We start from the raw sequence: 22,727 nt of genomic DNA on the forward strand, positions 1-22,727 counted from the left end.
CTCAACTAACCAGCAGCACACAAACAGAAATAGCATTTATCAACAGAGCTGAAAATGAAAGTAATGAGAAAAGCACAGCTTTAATCACAACAAAATTCCAAGTGCTTCAATTATCCAAGTTCAGAACCAATGTACTTTACCTGGAAATTGCCCCTGAAATAATGAATTCAATAAGGAAAATTCTTGTATGGTCCAAGTTAAACTATTTAAAAAGGAAGAAAGAGACTACTTAATTATATAATGTTTCACCAATAATTATATAGTTCAGTATAATGTTCACTCACTGGAGAACCTGATTTTCAAAGGAACATTTATGAACATCAGTCAAACAAAAAACACCTGCCAGACTATAAATTCAGCCAGTGTTGTGCACATTCATTCCAACACAGCATTAGCACATTAGCGAAAATCCAAATCTTAATGGCAAATGTATCCAATAATTTATGTTAAAATATTTACATAGAAAAGCATGCATGATACAGTTTTCTAATGCATTTATAAAAAACAGTATGACCTCTCTTGCTACAATTTTTAAAAGCTGGAGTTCAAGATGGAATCAAAACTCTGGAAAACAGAAAGCTGTGGTACTTGAACAACATAAGCTGCCAATCAAAACCTGACCATCTTAGGGACATTTCATCCAAAAGTTGCTAGAAATCAATTTTCAAAGACAACTTTAAATTAGTTGCATGGCAACTTTATCTTCATGGAGTCCTGGGGAGCAAGGCTCAGGGAACACCAAGGATTTCTCAAGGAAAAGGTTTTCCCAAGTCATAGCCCAGCACATGTCACACAGCTGAGGGGGCTCAAAAAGCACCTTGGTCAAACACAGTAAGGATCTGCAAAGGATCATCATCATCATCATCCATTAATAAGCCTGTGTTAACCCTATGTACAACAATTCAAGCCCTATGGGACTATTCTGGAAAGTCCTCATGATGGCCAAAATAGCAGCTGCCACACTGGTGTCCCTAAAGTTTATTTACAGGTGCCAGAATTCAGCAAATGCCCTTCTAGACTGGGGGCTCTGGGCTTTACAAATCTTCCTCAACTCTCCTCTGTCTTGGAGCAAAGCTGCCCAGAAGAAAACCTGATATATTCACGAGTTTAACAACACAGCACTGATTTCTCATTTCAACCCAAAAGGAAAGGAAAATACGCCAAAACCCCTGCAACCATTTCCTTGCAGCAGCAAACCAGGTTGTCCCTGGGTCACTTTGCCAAAGAATTACCTTGACCTCACTCTTTGGAAAAGATCAGAGTGCTCATCAGTTATGGCCTCAGATTTCACAGCTCCCAGAGCAGAGGAGCCCAGCTGCACCATCATCCAGATTTCACAGCCTCATGTCCTGTGGCCAGCAGGGCTGGAAATGTTGAGCAGTGTAGATTTCTACTTCCCTGAGGGGACTATAACACTCAGTCGGGGTCTTGAAAAGCCTGAGGTCTCTGACAATCAAAGGGGTTTTTAACAGCATCACACACCATTTTAAGTTATTTTAATGGCTCCCTTGGCATTGTGCAAAGAGAGACTTACAGTAAGTGCAGCACTTGGTTTTGCAGGTGGGGAATACCAAACGCAGTCCCACCACAATTTTAAAATCCTGTAAAAAAAAAGGATTTAGGGAATACAGTGATGTAACATGGGGCAGTGCTTTACATGGCTGATGTGAAGCCCATCAAGGTAATTTAGCAGTTAAATTCCAGACAGATGATGCCACAACACGCAGTGCACACCATGGCACAAACCCAGACTCCTTCTGACACAGCAAACACACCAAACCCATGATCCTTCACAGCCTTTGCTTGTTGTGCTTCTAAACTTCTGTCTTGTATGGCCAAATCCAACTTGCCCAAAGCTCCCTGTAGTACATTAAGATTAAGAAATCTGGGGAATCATCATCATGCCATGCCACTGTAAATTATCACTGCTCCACCAACTTTGCCCTAATATGAAATGCCACAGAACTGCTCAGAATCCAACAGTGATGAATTTAACATGCCTCCTTCCACTATCCTGATGTCAGCAGAGTTACAGCAATTTATGCAATACAAGGATCTGTCCTTTTCTCCTTATCAAAGCATTTGATCAAAATCAGTGTCATGCAAAAAGACAACCTTACTTAATTTGAGCAGTAGAGTCAGGCTTGTCACTCTTAACATCATAAGAAAAAGGGAGGTATTTACATATGAGTATTTGCATATTCCTTTTTATCTGGCTTCACAAAGATAACAGTAAGATCACTTTCTTCCTCAGTAAAAACTAGTGTGAAACCTCACAAAGGATCAGCATTTTCCCTTGCTCTTCCCTCCCTCCCCTTCCCTGCCTTCTGAAAAGCAAGACCCCAAGACATTTCAAATCTTCATTAGCTACTTCTCTGCCTGTGACAGCCTGGTGGTGTGGAGCAGCTCCAGCTCCCTCTCTTCAGTTCACCCTCAAGTCAGAAAGGTAAGACCCCGTTTCTGATGTGAGGGGACAGGGGGCTCACAGTGCTGAATGCCACCACCACAGGTGACACTCCCATCACCAGCAGTGGCCCCTGCCCCACGCTGCAGATTTGGAGCGTGTGGAACCACAAACGAGCTCACCCAGCAGCCCCAGATCTGCATCTCTCAGGATGCATTTCAAACAAGTGGATGCATAAATTCACTCATTTGAAATCTGCTCTCTTCAAGAACTTGCTACTATGACAATTTAGAAGAAGCTGCTACAGATAAGATTGATGAAACGTATTGATTAATTTTCTCTCCAGCTACATTTGAATTTTAAGTTTTCCCTAAACAAAACCAGTTGGTGTTGGTTTGTTAGTATTCCAGGGACTGCAGCAATGTGCTTCAGCAGCAAAGGAAGTTCCATGATAAATGTGTTCTCCAATATGCATCTGTAAAGTAGCTATAAAGTCAGAACAATCCAGGCAAAATTTTTCATTATGTTTTTAAATATACTTATTTACATTTTAAATCACACATAGACAATATGAAATATCTTTCACTTAGACAGGTAGGAACAAGAAAACAGATGCATCCATTAAGCTTGAAATAATTCAATGAATTAGATAGTACTCAGTGAACACTTTGGTTTATGGATATAGCCTTTGTTTTAACTTACTTGAAAAAACACGGCCATGGCTCCTACCACCCTGTTTTCTAGAACTGCTGTTCCAAAACTGTCAAAGTCATCAGGATTGTAGAAGTAAATCTGCATCTGCAAAAATTAAAACCAACAACAGAATCACATTAGTGTTGATTCATACAGCTTTCACATGATGTAATGCATACACATTGTATGTAAACCCAGTGTTATGAACATGAGATAAAGGAATTCTGCTAAACAATATTGTTTAACCAGCATCTTGATTAATAGCATGACTGCCCTGCTGGGACAGTAAGCAGGGAACAGAATTGATGCATTGCATTTTAATATCAATTCCAAAGGTAAACAGTATGGCCAGTCTGCTCAGATGTTAAACTTTGTGCTTTCTGCCAGCATCTCTTCATTTCTTTGCACACTGAAGGCTCATCTCCCGCGCTGTTAAATGTGCTAAACATATTTATCTCAAAATCCATAGAGAATTTCAAAAAGGATTTCGATGTTTAGAGTTATTCCTTTACTCCTAAAGTAATTTGTAAGATAAAAGTCTGTCTCCATAGCAATGCATTTTTATGAGCCTGTGATATTCAGGTCTATCAGTTAAGGTCACACTTCACCCTGTCTACAGTTAAATTTCATGACTTTTATTTCCAAAGTGTTAGTACCCTGCAAAAAGCATGAGACAAAACCAGATATATTGATGTAATTTTTTAATGAATAAATAAATATTGATAATTACACAAACCCCAAGAAAGAGCAGGTGAGAACAATGATTACCCCAAACTAACAGGTGTTGGAGTTACACAAATAGAAGAAGACCAAGAACAGCTTCCTCTATTGACTCTGCTGGTAAACAATCCCACTCCACTACACACATGCCATGAATAAGGGCAACCTACGAAGGCCTGTGGATGCTCCTGCTCTTAATTCCCTGTACAGTTCTTGTTCCACTTCCCACATTAGATGAGCTCCCACTTCTGCCAGCTGCCTGAACACACTGCTGCTTCTCCAGTAGTTGTTCAACCCCTGCATTCCAAAAGAAGCCTCTAGTGTTAGTCCATCTCCATAAGCCATGATTTTCTTGTTTGGGTTTTTACAAAATAGCGCTGCATGACACATCCTATTATATTCACAAATGCACTATTTTTCCCATATTTTCTATATGCCAAGGGAGATTATACCATTTTATCTTACACAGATACATTCCTATCCACATTTACTGATGCCCAGGCTTCTGACTGTACATACAGTCTGTAGTGGACAGGTGCTTTGCTGGTATCATAGAGTTAAAAAAACACCACCACAGAGGGAAAAGGCCAACATGAAGGTTGGAGCATTCAGAGGTAGAGGTACTATTTTCAGCAGCAGGAAGACCACACTCCAAATAGACCACAAAAAATTGAAAAGAAATTGGCATTCACACTAGCTTTATAAAATTTGAAAGCAATTTTCTTCCCCTTCTTGGCCTTCCTATTTCCAGCATACTTATATACAAACACAGATGCTGACAATACCTCACAAAGGTGGCAATGCCTCCAGACTCTGACAACTCATGCATTGAACAAATGCAGAGCAAGGTACAGCCATTCACTGATGTAGAAATTAGAAACAGTTTATTTCAGGAAGAATTGCTTAATCTCCAGTTTAGCCAACACAGACCAAACCTGGCAAAACACTCACAAACTACATTTTGCTCCTCTTCAAAATAAAGTCTAAAATTATCTATACCTTACATAAAACATTTCACAATATATTCCTCACAGGAGTTTATGAAGAAAAGCATCACTGAGTGAGTTCAGCATATGCCAGGATCATTTTGGATCAATTTTGCTCACGGCATTTTAAGGAAATTAATTTTTACAACGCACTCTTGCATACCAGTGCAAAGGGCTTTGGTAAAAGAGTTTTTCATTCAGATCCCTCATCTTAGCAGTTTAATCTCATAGCCTAATCAAGAACCACACTCTGCCTTGATTACCATACACATTGGAGCATTTTACCACTGCTCCCTGGTGTTTTTCCAGAGAGCGTGGTTGCTCTCTCTGCATCCATCACGTCAAGGGGAACTGTCCTGTATGAAAAATTATTGTCATCTGTCATGCAGTAGCTTCCTTATGTGCTCATACAGCTAGAAGGAACACTTCAGTCATACACTATCTGAGGAATTGCTATTATATAATTTACACACACATACCCTGCAAAAACAACAGTAAAAAGACAGTAGAGTTACACCCTCAAAGCCTCATGGTTCAGGCTGCTCATAAAACCACACCTGGACACCGCAGATCATTAGCATTATGGCAATTTTCTAATTATGTGATCACATATTGTTCTCTTCCATAATACAGCCTCATCAGTTTTCCCCAATTTACAATAAAATGCAAATCTATCCAATGTATTTTTGTTCTTTTATTCATAATATACATAATATTGAATGCATTTATCAGTAGATAGTTAATTTAATATTTTCTATGGGTGGGATAAGGTTCTTTATGTACAAAGTGGGAATAAGACAGTTAACTGTAAAATTAATTTCACCGCATACTTAAGTGGCCTAAACATGCTAGAAAATTTTCATTATTACTCCTTATTATATAATTAGTGTATACAATATATGGGGCACTTTGCATATAAATGACTTCTACCGTCTCTGCCTGGGACGTAAAAAGCAGCAGCACAGAATGCAACAAGGAGCCTTTCAAACTAAAGAAAATTTGGATTGTATTATAATGTGTTATTTGTGAAATGCAGAATGGATAATCACCCAAGCTTACACAACCAGCCTGATTCGTGGCAGTGACTGATTTCAGCCCCACACAACATCATTTCTGTACATCTTTGCACGTGATTCCACAACAGCTTCTATTGTCCAAAATTACAAAATGTAAAGGCTGCAGAATCCTAGAGCAGAGCCTAAAACGCCCTTTGCAGTGTGACACTGCCTGTGTGCAGTCGGGTTGCTCTGCTCCACACATCCCTGTGACTGTGCTCCCAGGAGGGCACGGGTGCCCTGCTCCCCGTGCCTCAGCAGATGAGATTTACACGGCTCTCACATCCAGGCCCATTACAGCTAACAAGGCTGGGAAAGGCTTACGTGGCTTTCCTTAATCTCAGATGTGCAACATGGCAGTGCAACTGCATTTACCTTGTACAGGTATCATAAAAACCATGCGTGTCCAAGCAACTTGAAATTTTCAGTATTTTGGTAAAGCCAAGCTGAGATAAACCATCCCTGGTGACACAAAGGTACTTTTCCTGCAGGAAGACTTTCTCCATCCTAAAAAGCTACCACTAATACTACTGTAGCTACAGAGCTTTACCACGGCAGGGAGAGGGCAAGAGCTTGCTTTTAATGGGAAAACTTCATGCTTTGACACTCTTCAAGCTATAAAAGAATTGTTTTCAAATTTGAGAGAGATTTGCTGTACAGCACAGATTTAAGCCTGAAAAAATACCACTAAGGGCAAAATCTTCAAAGTGTTACATGTGCCTTAAAACAGAGGATTAGGGAGAAAGCCCTTGCTCTGCCATAACCCAGGAGATAATCACCAATCACCCTGAGAAAACATGTCATGTTTTCTAGTCTCTGCTGTCCAGGAAGATCCACTGGCCAACCATTACAGTTTCCAAGCACTTCAGGTCTGTCTATTCCCAGCCTACAACACCTAGACAAGTGAATACACCCTGCACATCCAACATGTGGGTGATTCTCCAGCCTGGAGAGCCTTTGTGTCCAAGCTCCTACCCCTCCACCAAGCCCTGGGGGCAGGAAATTGCCTCCTCCTCAGGACAACCTACTCCCTGCAGGAACACCTTTCTTCAACCGTGTTCTTTCAGCCTCTGCAGAAATCTGGTGTTACCCAGACCTGGCAAAATATCTGTGCTTGGATTTTGATGCCAAACTGGGCTGCCACCATGCTGATGTTGTAAGGACAGGCTGTCCAAAACGTGTGTATTACTGAGAAATACTGCCCACCAGAGACCAGTTCTGATTTTATTAAGTACAATTGCCTCTGAATGACTAAACCCTCATTATGAAATGTCACTGGCTTGCTAGAACTGAGCCTGCTTCCAATGAATGGCCTCTCCTTGCCACCCACCCACAAATAAAAGGCTCTGTCTGTGCTTGGCATGACAGGCATCCAGACAGAAATCACCATTCCCGTGCATGACATCTCTTTGCTGTCATTACCCCACCACAAAGACAGAAAGTTTACATCCAATACAGACTGTCATGGCCAAACTCATTCAGCACTTATGAGAGAAAAGCCACAATGAGTGTTTGATAGATCCCAGAAGATGTGAGCGAGTTCAAAGCAATTCTAAGAGACTGGGAACCAAGCAAGTACATTTTCCATAGACAGATGCCAAGTATTTTAAAAATAAATAATTGAGACTTTTAAATTGGGCTGCTATCACCCTGTGCAACCTCCTACAGCAGATTTCTCTTTAGATTAAAAAATGAACAAAGGCTCATTGTACTGTCACAGATGTGGAGTACAGAATATTCAATAGAATCAGGAATTCTGGTGTAAGGGAAAGGATCATCAGAATTATCTTTCTACTCATTTCCTTCCAGCAATCCAAGGACTACCATGCAATTTAAAGCATGGTAAAAAAGCATTAAAAATTAAAAGGTTTCACAGAGCAGCCAATTTTTTTATGAATTAGGCAGCAGAATGCAGAAGGAGCAGCAATGTGGATTATTATGTACTGCTTTAAAGACAAAGTATTTTCAGAAGAGCACAACACCCAGGCAGCAGAGGTAGACTGCAACTCTTTGCAGAGTGGTGAAACAAAAATTTTGAAATGTTTGCTTTAAATGATGGAGTTAAGCACTGAATATAATAATTCTTAATTAGTGTCTTTGCTGCTCACATTGTAAGAATAAATTATTCTCAGACACTTTTACAACTGGATTTAAAACCTTTTGCACAAAAATAAATTCTCTGGTAAGATTATGAATCATACATGATTTTTCTTAATTGAAAGCTTGCATGTAACTTACTTTTGCTTTAAATATGTGCATAGATTTACAGTGAACTGGATGATGTGATCCATTTGGCTGGAATTACAATTTTCTACAGACATAATGTAATCTTCACTGCAGCACTAAAAATTCAAAATAACTGTCCTGCAGTCTGTGTGTTTACTGGAGTGTGAGATGTATACTGGGGCAATAAAGTCTAATGTTTGACTTCTCATTATATTCTCTTTTAAAAATCCATGAAACTTATCAGTTATAACATATTCAAAATCTGCTTAGGAAAGGCAGGGGGAAGAGTGAATCGTGATGTTTTCCAGTTCTCCTACCAGAGCTTGATGTAGTAACACAGAGTATATTGCATTCTTTTGAAAAGATAAAGTTGAACAGGAGCAGATAATGGCATGTTTTTCCTGCCTAGTCTATTATTCATCAGTGAATTTTTAACTATAGTTAGGCAGGTAGAGAGATGTATTTTGAATGTCATAACTTGGTATTCTACAGTGCCTAAAAGTGTGCTGGGTAAAACTGCAAAACAAAGAGTCAGACAGGGACTTTGTCCTAATGTAATTGCAACTTGATAATGAATACAATGCTAGGCTGAAAAAAATGAAAGGTGCTGAAACAACAGGAAGAGCAAAATCATGCAAGTGAAGTACCAGAATTTAACTCAATTTAGACATTCAGAAGTATGGTAAACTTCCCTTTCATCTTCTTTAACAGTAAGCATGAATTCTTACTTTGTTGCCTCCAAACCATGCAGTAGGTGCACCTATGCTATAAATTGAGACTAAGCAATTTCAGAGTCTTTTTCAAGGGTGATAGCTGTTGCACCTTCTGCCCATAAGTCTGCAGAACATTTAAACTTGTGAGAGGTCCAGTGACAGCTCAGTAGAACAGGGAGGATCCCAGCACTCCTGGGATCACCCTGGGCTCCCAGGCATTGTAGGATCACATCCGCATCACTCGGTATCTTGAGCGTTAAGTGCTGAATGTTAAGAAAAGAAATTTGCCAAGACAGAAACTTCCCTGATTTCTACTGCTGGAAATAAATACCCCTTAGGCCTGCTCCCATCCCTAACATGAAAATCCATCTCATGGGTACACAGTGAGTCATTACACAAGGAAGGCCCATTTGATGCTAAGAAGCTGCATGTTGCATTCATTTGTATTACTGTAATATGAAAATAACGGTGTCAGTGTGTTTATGCTTTCCATAACGTGAAACTTTTTTGCAATTGCTTTGTACTCCCAGTAACAGCCATATGATTCACCATGAAATGAAGTCTGGAAAATCGTTTTGGATAAATGGAACTATAAATTCAATAGAATTTCCATGACAACATAGATTGCAACACTCCACCACAAGTGAAATGTTATAAATCATTCAAAACCAACAAAAAAAATCAGCAGTAAGTCTTCTCTTTCACAATGCACAAGACCCTTGAATTATAAAGCTGTGATTATTACCTTCCAGTGCAATGTCTCTTGTTTCTGATCCTCCTTCCTCTGTGTTACAAGTGTTGTTTCATATTTGACCTCCTTCCAAACACAGAAGATTATAATACTAACACTTTAATACTGAGACATAAGGAAGAACTGAAGCATAACGAGCAGGAGGCTCTTTTGAACCTTTCTTTCTCATCTCCTAAAAATGTTCAAAACATCTTCATCCTGTGGTAATTATACCTGTGTATCTAGATATATCACAGCATCTTGTTAGACACACAAATTTAGGAGGCTCTTTTTCTGGAAACGTGGGTGGTAACTGGTGCAATAGGGTGCTCAGTCAGCTTGTGAAAGGGATGTGAACCACATGTCCAAGGGATGGAAGAGATCCAAGAAGAGGAGGTAAAAATAAAAAAAAAGGCTAAAAGATTGCCCCACACAGTATTGCTCATTTCTACCCTTCCATCAGAGGATTCCTGACAAATGGTACTTCACTTCAAGACCAAGGAATAAGAATGATGTGATTCCAGGAGAACCTTCACTGCAATTTTAAAATTATTGTGGCTCTTGCTTTCATGGCTGGAAGAAAAACTTAGAAAATGCAAAACTCTTTCCTTCCTGAAAAGATTAAAAAGCCCATGAAAACAGAGAGAGAGAAATAGTTCAGTATTCTGGGATTTTTTGGGGGGTTTGTTTTGTTTTGTTTCTTTTTGTGTAAAAGTAGGAATATTTCTTAAATATCAAGTCTTTTGGTAACTTGAGAAGAGGCAACTTATTAGCCCTTGGACTGCAAAGGCTACTAGAGAGTTTCTGCTTTGATCACTGCATTGATCACTGCCCATTCTGGGCCTCAGTTCCTCATGTGGTCATTGCCTATCCCTTCTTTAAGCAGAATTTTTATGAAAAAGGTTTCAAAATTTTGAAATTAATGGGAAGATTGACACACAGTTGAAAACCATGTGAAATTAAGTACCATGTTTTATGAGGAAAAGAAGTTTGAGGTTGCTGTTCATTTCCTTTATATTGCAATAAGGAAGAGTCACACAGGTACCTCATGGAGAGAGTCTACTGCCTCCTTTCTACTGGTACCAACTTCAACCAGCTCATAACTGACAGGAGGAGATGTCATGAGAAGTTGTGTGTTCTCTATCCTCGACGTGTTCAAGGCCAGGCTGGACACACCTCTGGATAACCTGATCTAGTGGAAGGTGTCCCTGCACATGGCAGGGAGCTGGGATCAGGAGATCTTTTAGGTTCCTTCCATCCCAAACCGTTCTATGCCATGTGGCTCACATCTCTTTTATGAGCAGATGTCACAGAAATTCACTGCACACAACTGATGCAGGGCAGTGCACCCACACACCCAAGGGCATCTCCCCAGCTCTGGGAGGCCAATGGGTGTTTTTCACTGGTCTTTACCTCCTCTATCAGAGACTTTTTTGTGTATTTATCGAGTAGCTCTGAGTCTCACTCACAGTGGCTTTGTCTAATGGTGGCGTATTCCAAGTAAGACAGCAGGAACACACAACACTGAGGCAAATGTGGCTGCCTAAAACTGCACAAATGGAAAAATTAGAGACAATATTTAGCTGCTGTCATGGCTGAAAATCTGAAACAGGCAATTTAGAAAGTGGCTAAGCACCAAATGACACAGCAAACAAAAACAAGCTGGATGGACTAACTGTATGAACAGAATAGCTCTGAACTCCACCCAAAAGTGGCTGTTTTAGATGTCTTCTTCATATGCTTCCCATGGCCTTCCTAAAAGAAAAAAAACATGACTACTGAAGAGTTTTAAACTTCAAAATACTCCAACTGCCCATACTTCAGATCATCTTTCAGAAATCCATTTACTTTCTTAAACACCAAGAAGTGCTGCCAGAATGGAGAAGAACTGGGAATTCCTTCCAAAAATACTCTTGTGCTCTTCAGGAAAAACAAAGGAGCTGCACTTGAAGAATAAACCCCACAAAAGCATACTTTTCCTAGCATGTGTGATTAATACAATTTCATTTCCCATTCACTTTAAAGATGCACTAGCAGAAGTATTCATTCCTCTGAAAGCTCATATCACAAATCCTTCTTTTTGCACTGTGGAATTCAAAATGTCCTCTGTGTGTGGTCTTTTTCTTGATGATGGGTTTTTCTTCCTTCCTTTCTTTTTTTTTTTTTTTTTTGTTTTTCAGTGGGAGAAGGCAAGGTCTTCCAAGAGGTTTAATGAACTTCCAAATGCCTCAGAACAAATTTTGAGATATTTATAGTTTCACTCTGGATTCGAAGCTATGCAGCAGATGGGGCACGTTTTCAGCAGCATTTTGCTGGGCGAAAGGCCATTCCTATCTCTGAGGGGATGTGAAATCCTCCAGGCTGTACACTTGCAGAGTTATTTTTATTTATCAAGTCTGAAGTAGATGGACAGTTAGAGCAATACCAGGCCATGACAAGAGCTTACTTGGAAAGTAAAAATAATAATGAGGTTTCTCGTATTCTGGAGAACACACGTCTATCTAGATCCTCATCATAATGCCAAAGGCAGAGCAAACAGAGTGCTCAGCACTGTTCTCAGTAGCTACTTGCAGCTACTGGAGGGATGTGTGACAGCCTGTGCTGCAGGGACAGCACTGGTTTTGTCACAGCTGCCCCATTGGAACATGAGGGATTTTTCCAATGCAGCTACTTAATGTGGGTGTTTTACTTCAAGATTCTCAAAAGGATTTAATATGCAAGGAGTGAGTACATTATATCCTTTCTAAAACTCGGGATCTCCTGAAAATCCCTCAAATTGAAATCCTTCCCCACCATGGGCTGCCTACCCAAATTCCCCAGTGCTGGAATACCTTACATGTAATAACTCTGTACTCTGTCTCTAATTTTCTAGGTTTCTCTACCCTTCCCCTCTGACTCTTACCAAGCAGAAAGTGAAGTCTGCACACATCTGGAGTGCAGTGTCAAGAAATTTGTGAACTTCTTTTTTTAAGTGTACAGACACACAGAGTAGCTGAGTACACCATCTTAATGGCACCAGCGTGTTAAGGACATGATTCTGGATTTACACTAACAAATAAAAAAGAACTATACTTCAGCACAGCAAGAAGCAAAATACTCAGGCAAGTAGCAAAACTGACAGAAAAGTAAAGTGCTGGAAATTGTGGAGCCTTTTAAAGTTAAATCCTTGCCCACTGTCACAGCTGCAAACCCACTGGCAACAAATTCTGTAATTTGTTGTAATTCCGTCCTTTGCTAAATGTCAAAGTCATTCTTCCATGCCTATGAAACAGAAACACAGCTCTGATTCTCACCCCCTCCCTTGCTCATACCTGTCTGCAGACAACATGTTGAGACTCCCCTGGTGCATCTGATGCTGCTGTTCACTTGTGGCATCACCTCATAGAATGTGACTAAAACAACCTCTCAGCTTTAACACTTCCAATTTCTTACAGGCCCAATGATGTTGAAAAAAAAGAACATTGAACTTCTTTGGAGTCCTGAAGAACACAACAGTGCCACCAGATTGGCATTTGAGTCCAAATTTCACAGGCTTTGGTTTGGAAGAGCTTTCAGAACACACTGGTGGGAGGCATGCCCAATTGTGTCCCTGCTCAAGCAGTCTTTGAGCCAGTTTCACCCCTTCCCCCAACTGTATTTTAATCATAGAAACGATTTGCATGCCCAAGAGTCACATTTCCAGTCTGGCTCACATCTGTTTATTTCTGAAAGCATCTCTTCTGCCTCAGCATCTCACACTCAAACAATTCACCTGTGTAACACCAGAGAAGTTCTGGTTTTCAGTGTGACAGCTGCTGGCTTCTCTCCAGACTCTTGGAGTCTCTGGCTGTAGAGGTGCCCAACCAATTTAATTCTTGCTCATGCCACTCCTCTCACCAGCAGCATCAGATATTTGGATTGTGCTGGCAAACACAAACAGGAACTGGGGACACCCCAAACTGGTGCAGCCTCTCCCATCACACAGCAGGGAGAGCTGCCCCAGGCCCAGGGCTGGGCAGGTACCACCTGCCACAAAAACCCACACCAGTATCTGCTACTGGTGCATTCATCTCTCCTGGTGTTGTTCTGCCACAACACAAAATGCCTCAGTGGAACTTTTGAAATATGGGAGTTGCACAAGTAAAGTCTTTATCATAATCATAAATCTGATAATTAACCTTCATAACTGATTTCCCTCCTGGCAGCAGGCAGGTTGGAATAAATAGTCTACTCAATACCTACTGAGAGAAGACTTCTATATTTCATATTTACTTTAGACAAGTACAAAAACCTTTCGACAAAGGGCCTCAAAGAGTCAAATTCCTTGCAGTTTCAACAGAGCACCCTGAATAATACATAAAGCTGCTATGCTCTTATCCCTAAAACCACAGGTGTGAACCAGATGTCATGCTTATCTTCTCTTGAGATTACAGCAATTGCATGCCTGCAGAATATAAAGTAAGTTTGGGATCAAGGAACCTGAAATATATTAAAAATGTGCCACTGAAGTTAAAAATTCAAATATTAACCTAGAAATCACTGTTTCATTCAAGTGTCTGTTTATAGCCTATGTTCTGTAAAAGTTGTATTTCTTTTATTTAATCTTTTTATAACAAGATGTATTATGAGTCACAAATCTGAGCTAAAACTATTTGCATAAATCTCAATGTTGGTAAGCAAGATTTTGCCGAACGGCTCTTTCAAATATACCACCATCTATTAAACATGCATCATGGCTCAAGAAACAGAATTAAAGTTAAAACCCTAATTTAAATTTTAAACTTTCCTATTATTGTAGTGAAGGTTTAGACAAGGGTAAGCATACGCTGTACTCAAATATTGAAAAGAGATTAAACCCAGAAAGGTATCTCAAAGAGAATTTTAAAGTCAACAATACACAGTAACAAGAAATAGTGCAAATGTGCTCTAACCATACAGCCTTGATCATAACCAGTCACCTAAGAGTGCACAGCCAGAGAATTATTCAAAAACATTCAGTTTTTAGAAAAATAACAATTTCCTCATTCAACAAGCAAACATCACTAGTGTGTTTGTTACTGGGGGCATTTCAGGAAAAGAACCACACAGTCCTCCTCACCAGATGCACAAAAGATCCTGCCCCAGCAGATTCCAAAGGTCATATTCCCACTGCAGCATATCTTCTCTTAAGGTCCAGGCACCACCTCCTGACTCTCATGTCAATGCCTCAGGAGCAGCAGTGATTGCTGCAAGGGTCTGCTGTCCCTGAAAGAGGGTTCGTGTCCTCCTTCAGTTTCTGCTCAGCTCTCCTGCTCCACCTTGGCTAGATTCATTCTTTAATCCAACATTCTAGTTTCCTTCCACAGCATCCCCTGTCAAACACACACACACACTCCAAAGGCTGTCAGCAGCAAATGCTAACACTTCACTAAGAGAAGTCTGCTAGGTCAATTTATGACAGAAATATTTCAGGTTTGTAATTAGAGCCCTAGATAAGAAAGCCTGTATTTACTCAATAATCTCCACATTCACTTAACAGATGCATGCATCTCCTCTAGCTGTAGAGAAAAGGTGGTGAATGTGACCTGCATCCAACAGCTGTAATGTCACCTGCTTGATCTGGAGAGAGTTGAGATATCTTGTTCACATACCAGCATTCACCAGTGACCCAGAGCCTCAGCCTGCCCTCCAGCAGCAGGGCCTGTGACTCCTGGGGAAAAAGTATCCAACATCTTGGCTCACTGGTGTCAATAAAGAGAGTATGAAGAGTTGTAGGTTAAGGTGTTAACATGACCCTGTCTGTAAGGCTGAACAGTCAAACTTGGTTTGAGTTGAGAGCACAGACCCAGGCTGCTCAGCTCCATGGCAACACTAATGATTTAAACATCTTTATAACTTTTAATTGAAGATATAGAAGAAAAGTTGAGAACAGTACATAAAAAAGATCAAGAATTTAAAATATAAGCACTTGAGTCATCTAGCGTCACCTATGCCTTCTCCCCATCTCTGTGAGCAAATGGGGTTTTCTTACAAAAGCAATCTATGGATGGTATTAAATGTGGTGAAAAACATTCTCCTTCAGAAAAACAGGTGAGACAGGCTACATCTAATCTGGAGTCCAGTCCTACTTTCTGCAGAAAAAAACATGTAACAGCAAAAAGAAGTGCACAGCCAGATAATTCAGCTTCTGCGACTGATACTTGCAACTTCATTACCGTGGAAAGCAGGCAATGAAAGTGGCTGTTATCAGCCTCTTCAACACCTGGTAACTCCTGCCAGGTGGCACAGGACACAGCTTTTCCCTGCCTTGCCACCACGGGATCACAGCAGTGCTGTGAAAGGGAGTGTGGCTGGGCTCCCTGTGCCAGGCTTGTATTGAACAGACGGAGGAAAGAGATAGGAAGGAGAACAACAGAGATGGGGGAAGAAAAGGACAAAGAAAGAAAAGACAGCATCCCTATCTCTCACACCAAAGGACTGTTAAGACTTTGCTGAAATTGGTGGCAGCTCTGGTAGCTTCTGGTATCCCTGCACTCTGAGCAGCTCAAAACACATTCAGGATCATGACTGGCTTCCTTGAACACCCAGTGGTTGCTGGGTTGGCATTACAGGGTCCTGACATCTCAGGAGATTGTAAAATTCAAGTATTTCAGTTCATCTCCTTCCCTTCACCAATTATCATCTGGTCCTTTCACTCCCAAGATCTCCCATCACACAGCCTGCCAGCCAAGGGCTATGGGTGGCACCAGCATATCTATCAATTATCTGCACCAATCCAGCCTGATCTGCTAATTTCCAGCTCCATTCCCTTCTCATTTAAGCATATAACTTGGAAGGTATTTTGATGGGTTTTAGATGATTTCAAGGTGCCCTCTTTCTGTTGATTTTCTTAGCAATGCCCCACAGAGCTCTTGTGTAGAGCAGTATGGCCATGGATATTGTCTAATACTCCAGGCTGCAGCAATTCAGCTCTGGAGAGCCCTCACAAACCACTTGATTACAGCTACAGGTGCATCAGGCTCTGTATCATGTCTCAGGCACCAGACACTAATGGAAAGTAAATCAAGACATGGACAAAGAGCAACTGCTCCATTTGCTGTACTCCTGCAGCTTCCAGCAAGCCTCAGAGGCCTTTGTGACCTGGAAGCTGCACAAGAGCCACCCTTGACTGGTGTGTCCAGAGCACTGCTAAATCCTCTTTCCAACCTGTATTTACTGCTGACTGCTAGAAATTAATTTCCCAAGGAGTTCCACAATTCATGCACCTCGATATACTGCCGGAAAAGGGTTCCTTGGTGCACCTTCTGTCTCTCAGGATTCAGAGCCTCAGCTACACTGGGATACATAGCAAGTAACATTTATTTAACGTTGTTGAAATTTCACAGCCCTGTGCAATCACACCCCCAGAGTCACCTTTTCCAAGCTGAGATGTCACAACAACTATTTATATATATTTTTTTGTCACTGAGGGCCTCCTATTTTTTTGGACATACCCAGTATTTTTTAGGATGGGCAGTCAGAACCACTCAATTCATATGTACCATGGAGTAAAGATTTTTCCATGCACTAATTTTCTAATATTTTCGAATCTTACTCTTTGCCTTTTTGCTGCTGCTGAGCACTGAGCTCACATGTTCAGACAGCTCTCTGTAAGGACTCCAGGAACACTTCTTTGAGTGGCAATAACTAATTAAATGTTCATTACTCTATGTGCAAAGTCAGAGTCTTCTAACCCAGTTAAACTAGAAAATGAGATTTATATGATCCTGCTTTGTGTGTGTGTCTGCATATGATATCAGACTTTTATAACAATTTTAGAGTGCATTTGGCCAATTTGATCAAAACCCAGTTGCTCACTTGGGGTCTTGACAACTCAAAGACACGCATTGAAGTGCCTTTGCAGTTAAGTAGCAAAGGTAAAGAGAGACCCCATTAGTTTTACAAGTGTGGATGAAATACTGAAGACACTGAAGACACTCCCTGTCCTTCACAAAGCACTTTACCATCATGCCCAGCATGGGCAGCAGACACTTCAGGGGCTGTCATGTCCCCTCCAAACTCAGCAATGCTGCACACAGATAACCTGGGCCTTTTTCAACTTGAGAGCACTCATTTCTGCACCTGGGGATCTTACAGGTCACACAATGTACCCACTTTCTTTTGCTCAGTGGGAATGCTATCAGTAGGTGCAGATTCCCCTGAGACACTGAGAGAATACCAGCATTTGAATCTAAGCACACATCATATTAATAGAAATCCACCACTCTGTTTAATATTGTAATATGCTAACTTTAATCATAAAGCCTCTCAGTATTTAAATACTTCAGGCACTGTAGACATTTATACAACTAGCAGTAGATGAATTTTCAAATAGATACTTCTGAGTAATTATCCTCTTGAGACAGCACCAATTGCTAAATAATGCTTCAGTTTAAATAGCACGTAGCTATTATTCTGGGCACTATTAAATCTCTCAGAAATGGAAAAAAAAGATGGTGATAAATATCTGACACACCATTTTACTCTTCATGTGGATGAGGAATAGGATGTTTTTCCTCACCTGTTAGTTGGTCTTCAAAGAGAATTTTTCAGAAAATTAGGAGGTAGCCCCTCCTGCTTGCTCTAATAAAGCAGGGCATGCAAATTTGTTCTAGACATCAGCAAAGACTCCTTATGAGCAAAATTAGCACTCAGACTCACAAGGAAAGCTGTCTTAGCAAAACATATCAGAGGAAGAATAACTGGATGGGACAGCTGAGTGAGAACTCCTGAAATGTCAAAATTCTTACAGATTAGCTAGAAAGGAACAATTGTTCTGTCCCCCCCCCTCAGAACGTCCCTCTGTCATTCCAGGGAAGAATTGCTGAGCAAAAAAATAGAGAGAACAGAAACAGTATTCAGTCCAAACTTCAGTGAATCAAGGCATGACTACAGAGTGAGTTTTCAGACTAATCTGCTTTTATATAACACACAAAGCTCTAAAATATCAGGAAAATGCAGACCTCTTGTTCATATAAAACATTAGCCTTTATTCATGCTCCCTTAAGATAATTTGCTTAAAACTCCTCCCAGTTGCATATTACTTACCACTAATAAAAGAGTCTGATGAAACAAATTTGCATTCTCTGGTCACCAGAGGTCTATGAATAGAGTGATTCAGCATAGTGCTCCATAGAAAAGGTTATCTTTTCATGGTTGAGAGTAAAAACATGGAAGAAAAATGCTCAAAAATACTTGTCTCCTCACCCTGACACCCCTTCACATCTCAGGGGGGTTCCAGTGCCTTTAGAGATGATGAGCTCTCCAAACCAAACCACGTCAGATTGTTTTTACCTTCATGCTAGTGCACAACATCTTGATTTAATTTCAAAAGCAGCCATCAACAACAGAGGTCATCTCCTTAAACACAGGAAGCAAAAGTTAAAATTGCTGCAATAAAGCCAATTTGCAGCCACCAACTATCAAGTAGTTTTATCACCATTTATCAGTGCATCATGAAATGCTCCTTTTCTTAATTCCACTTGGAATGATGACTGAAAGCAAGATGAAGGATTTGTTAACTTGCTGGCCAAAAATTTCCATTGCACTTTCCTCCTCACTAGAAAAAGTTACCATTTAAAAAAGAGAAAGACTAATATGAAAGTGGCAAATTCTAAGCCATGACATGGGGCTTTACATAAAAAAAGCTCCAAAAGTAAATACAGCAAAATATCTTTAGGTGTGAAATAACCCACAGCATTTTAACATATATAAATATATATAAATATATAAATATATATATCACTTTGAGTTCAGTATCTGATACATTTCCATTAGTATCTCACTGACAATTGAAGCACAGTTGAATACTAAATAAAGTCATGTGGCAGTTCTGCTAAACCCTTTTGTGGAAAACAAGGAAGGTCTGAAAACTTGGGGGAAAAAAGCATGTGTGTGAGGTCCACTCACAAACACTTCTGTGGCCACTACAGGGAGAGAACTGGAGGGATGTGGTCACTCCAGAGCCCATGGTCACCACATGATGGACTCATGTCCTGGACCTGGCAGTGGCCATTACCTTGACCCGTGAAAGGTCTAACTTTGGACAGCTGTATTACACCTTGCTTCAGTTTCTACAGGTCACTAAGTCCTAAAAAGAAACAGAAGCAGCAACTTCCTCTTTCTTCTCATCCCAAAACTAACTGAGAATTAATAAATGCATAAAATAATTTTCAGAATTTTACATGCAAGAAGCATCTAGACCTGCTGGGACAGAGCATTCTGCTGTGAGTTTATACAGATGAAGCCCTCCTTCGATTCTATCTTAGGATTCAGTTACTGATGTTTCAGTGAGACAGGATGTGAAGGAAGTCCATGTCCTTAATAAATATACTGCCTTTATTATTCTGAATTCAGGAGCCCGTGTGAAGTTTAAATACAGAAATACAGGATTTCTGTATTTACACGTCACTCCTCAGGAAGCCATGCTCCCATCTCTAGATGTTCAAAACCTGGTAACACTAATGGTCTCCAGACCAAAAAACTCAGGATACCTATAAGTATGTGATACTAAATTTAATCTTCTAGACAAATTCAGGAGTATTCATGGATACATATACTGAATTCTGTCTCTATTAAATTACCTTTTCAGAATGTAAAGCATTTGACCAGTGCAACCTGACAAGTGCTGGATGAGTTACAAGCAGAGCAACACAGCCCAATCAGTAAGTTTAGGTACATGTTCTTATTTGTATCAGGCAGATACTCCTTTTTTACCCACTCACACAGACAAAACAAGTTAAAACAGTCCTGTGCTAGACAGGGAAAATTCTCAGCAGTGGGATGCTGAGAATAAAATCAGAGGTCAGTGAGGAGTGCTCGCTGCAGGGGGCTCACTTTGAAGCCACCCATGTGTACACTGCTCAGACCTGGAGCAGCCTCCTTGCTCGGTGTTTGTACAGGATCCAACCTGACAAACATGAAGCCTGGTTCAAAAGATGCTACAAGCACAGAAGCCAGCAAACCACAGGACTCCTGCACAGTATTTTGAGCTCAAAGAACCTTAACAAAGAGGCACGAGTTCCTTGGATTGTCTCTGGCCTATCTAGGCATGGAAACATTTCTGGGGGAAGGTGGTTCAAAGATCTGATGGATAGCATAACATAAACTACTGGAGCCAACTTAGGGGAGATTTCCTCCTCCTTCCTTCCATATCACAGCCTGATTACAGTCACATACAAATCCAAGTTTATAATCACTGTTATCTTGCTCTTTTCCACGTTGACAGCAGCAAGGCATAAATAAGGATGAACTTGCCTCTGTGGCAATAATGTCAGGCATTTTACTAAATCCATGATACAAAGAAATTTCCCCCATTATTAGATGCCCTTTATCACACACATGTTCCATCTCACCCAGAAATAGTTACATGCACACATTTTTAAAAGATTCGGGGCTTCCACATAAATTAACACATATATATGCCCACAAGCATAATGAAGCAATAGATTTGTTTTCAGCAGGATACTGCAAAAACCAAAGTTTATTTCCCCTAAAATGAATAAAATTGCACTGAATATCAGCCACTACAATCTACTTATAAAACTCTAAGAAATTTTAGCTGTTTGCAAACTAGCCTTGAATGACTTGCAAAGACCTTTGTTAATGCCTGTCCCCAGAGAGGATGGAGATTATGCAGGAATACCACCTGCCACAAGAAAAAAAAAAAAAATCAGTATTTTACCATTCATTCTGTGATACTATTGATCTACACCTCAAAAAGAGCTACCACGAAAGTCAGCCACAGCATTTTCTGTAATTTTCAACTCATCACACACCCAGATAAAGCTCTATGTGTGATATTTTGGTTATTTTTGTGTGTATTTTCTTTGCATATTTCACAGATTGGCCTCCTTGTCTATCTAGGCTTTTAAAAAAGCAGTGATTTGTTTGACCAGACCTTTATTCCCCAGATTCCACAATTTGGCTTTCCTACGAGTTATAATTTTTGGGGGCAAGGACTGAAATGAAGTTGTCAAGTGACAGTAATGGGCTCTCTTTCTCCCTTCCCCAAGACTGATGCTCTTAATTTGGAGCAAGTCTACACAAGCCCTTCTTATCTGATCTGCAGAAACCTTGGTGAGACCTGGCTGTACCTCAACTGGAAAACAGTTCTAAAATTAATAATAAGCTGACCTTTCAGTTTAATGCCTTGGCTATCACAGTTATCTATTGGTACACTTTGCCCAAGTCTCACACAGACTCTGGCAGCAGGACACAAGCAAAGACAGGAATTACAGCAAATTCTTCACTGCCACACAAATACAGCCACTTTAAATGCAGAGTTACGGACCAAGCAGACGATTTTGTTTCATAATCTATTCTGTTTCTGTAAGGCTTGATCTCAATCTTCGTTTATGCAAAAAAAGTCTTCAGACAATTGTGTGGGAGCAAAGGCTTCTTCTCTATTCTAGGTATACAGATTAAAATGGGCTGAGGCTTGTCCAGTAACTGCAACACTGAGGTGATAGGGGAGTACTGAATACCATTGTTTCCTATTGAGCAGGGTAAAAAACATGAATATAATATCTTAATTTCTTAAATTTCAATTAATTATAATTCACTTTGGCAAGGCCTACCATAGGAAAGTATCTTTACTTTCTCATCTTGTAAATTTTTAAATGAAGTTGAGACTATATGATTGATGGAAGCTTTCAAGCTTTTAAGTAGTGGAAACTATATATAAGCTTTCCTTAGATAAATGATTTCCCCAATGTGAAAATGTTAGTTTTAATGCAATGAAATAGCCTTAATTGGTTGTGATGGGAAGTAAACCCTGAGATAAACATTGCATAAATAATTCACATCCTTCCATCTGGGGAACTTCTTCCTGAACTGCAAAGTGTCTCCAATCTGAAATGCAATACACATTATTTTAGCAGCAACCAAAAAAATGCAGACTTCTTCCCATACACTGCATCTGGAGTGTAGAGCATCTGCTATTCCAGAGCTGAGTGCATATTTTAAGACATAGTTTCAGAAAGATTTTTGGTTCTGGACTAGAACATTTTCTCCTAACACATGGTCTTCCACAGAACTGGTGTCCGCTGTAACTGGATCTAACTTTAACTGGATCTGAGGAAATCCACAGTTCCCATGATGAAGCAACTGGAATATGTAAAACCTTCTCCACTATTTTCATTTACACCATACTGTGACCAAGGCAGCATCTAAAAGATATTTGGAGAGCTACGGCTGTAGCAT

General features: G+C 40.2%; 1 protein-coding gene across 1 annotated transcript in view; it reads right to left on the bottom strand.

The window, feature by feature from the left end:
- The window catches only part of PTPRG (protein tyrosine phosphatase receptor type G), a 391,091-nt gene that overhangs the window by 131,667 nt on the left and 236,697 nt on the right, over nucleotides 1-22,727 (bottom strand). Inside the window, exon 5 of the mRNA XM_021537228.4 lies at nucleotides 3,107-3,202. Within this exon, the coding sequence (XP_021392903.4) occupies nucleotides 3,107-3,202 (96 nt within the window). The remainder of the gene's footprint in view (nucleotides 1-3,106; nucleotides 3,203-22,727) is intronic.

Source organism: Lonchura striata, chromosome 12 (genome assembly GCF_050655825.1).
Source record: "Lonchura striata isolate lonStrDom1 chromosome 12, ASM5065582v1, whole genome shotgun sequence".
Taxonomy (NCBI): domain Eukaryota; kingdom Metazoa; phylum Chordata; class Aves; order Passeriformes; family Estrildidae; genus Lonchura; species Lonchura striata.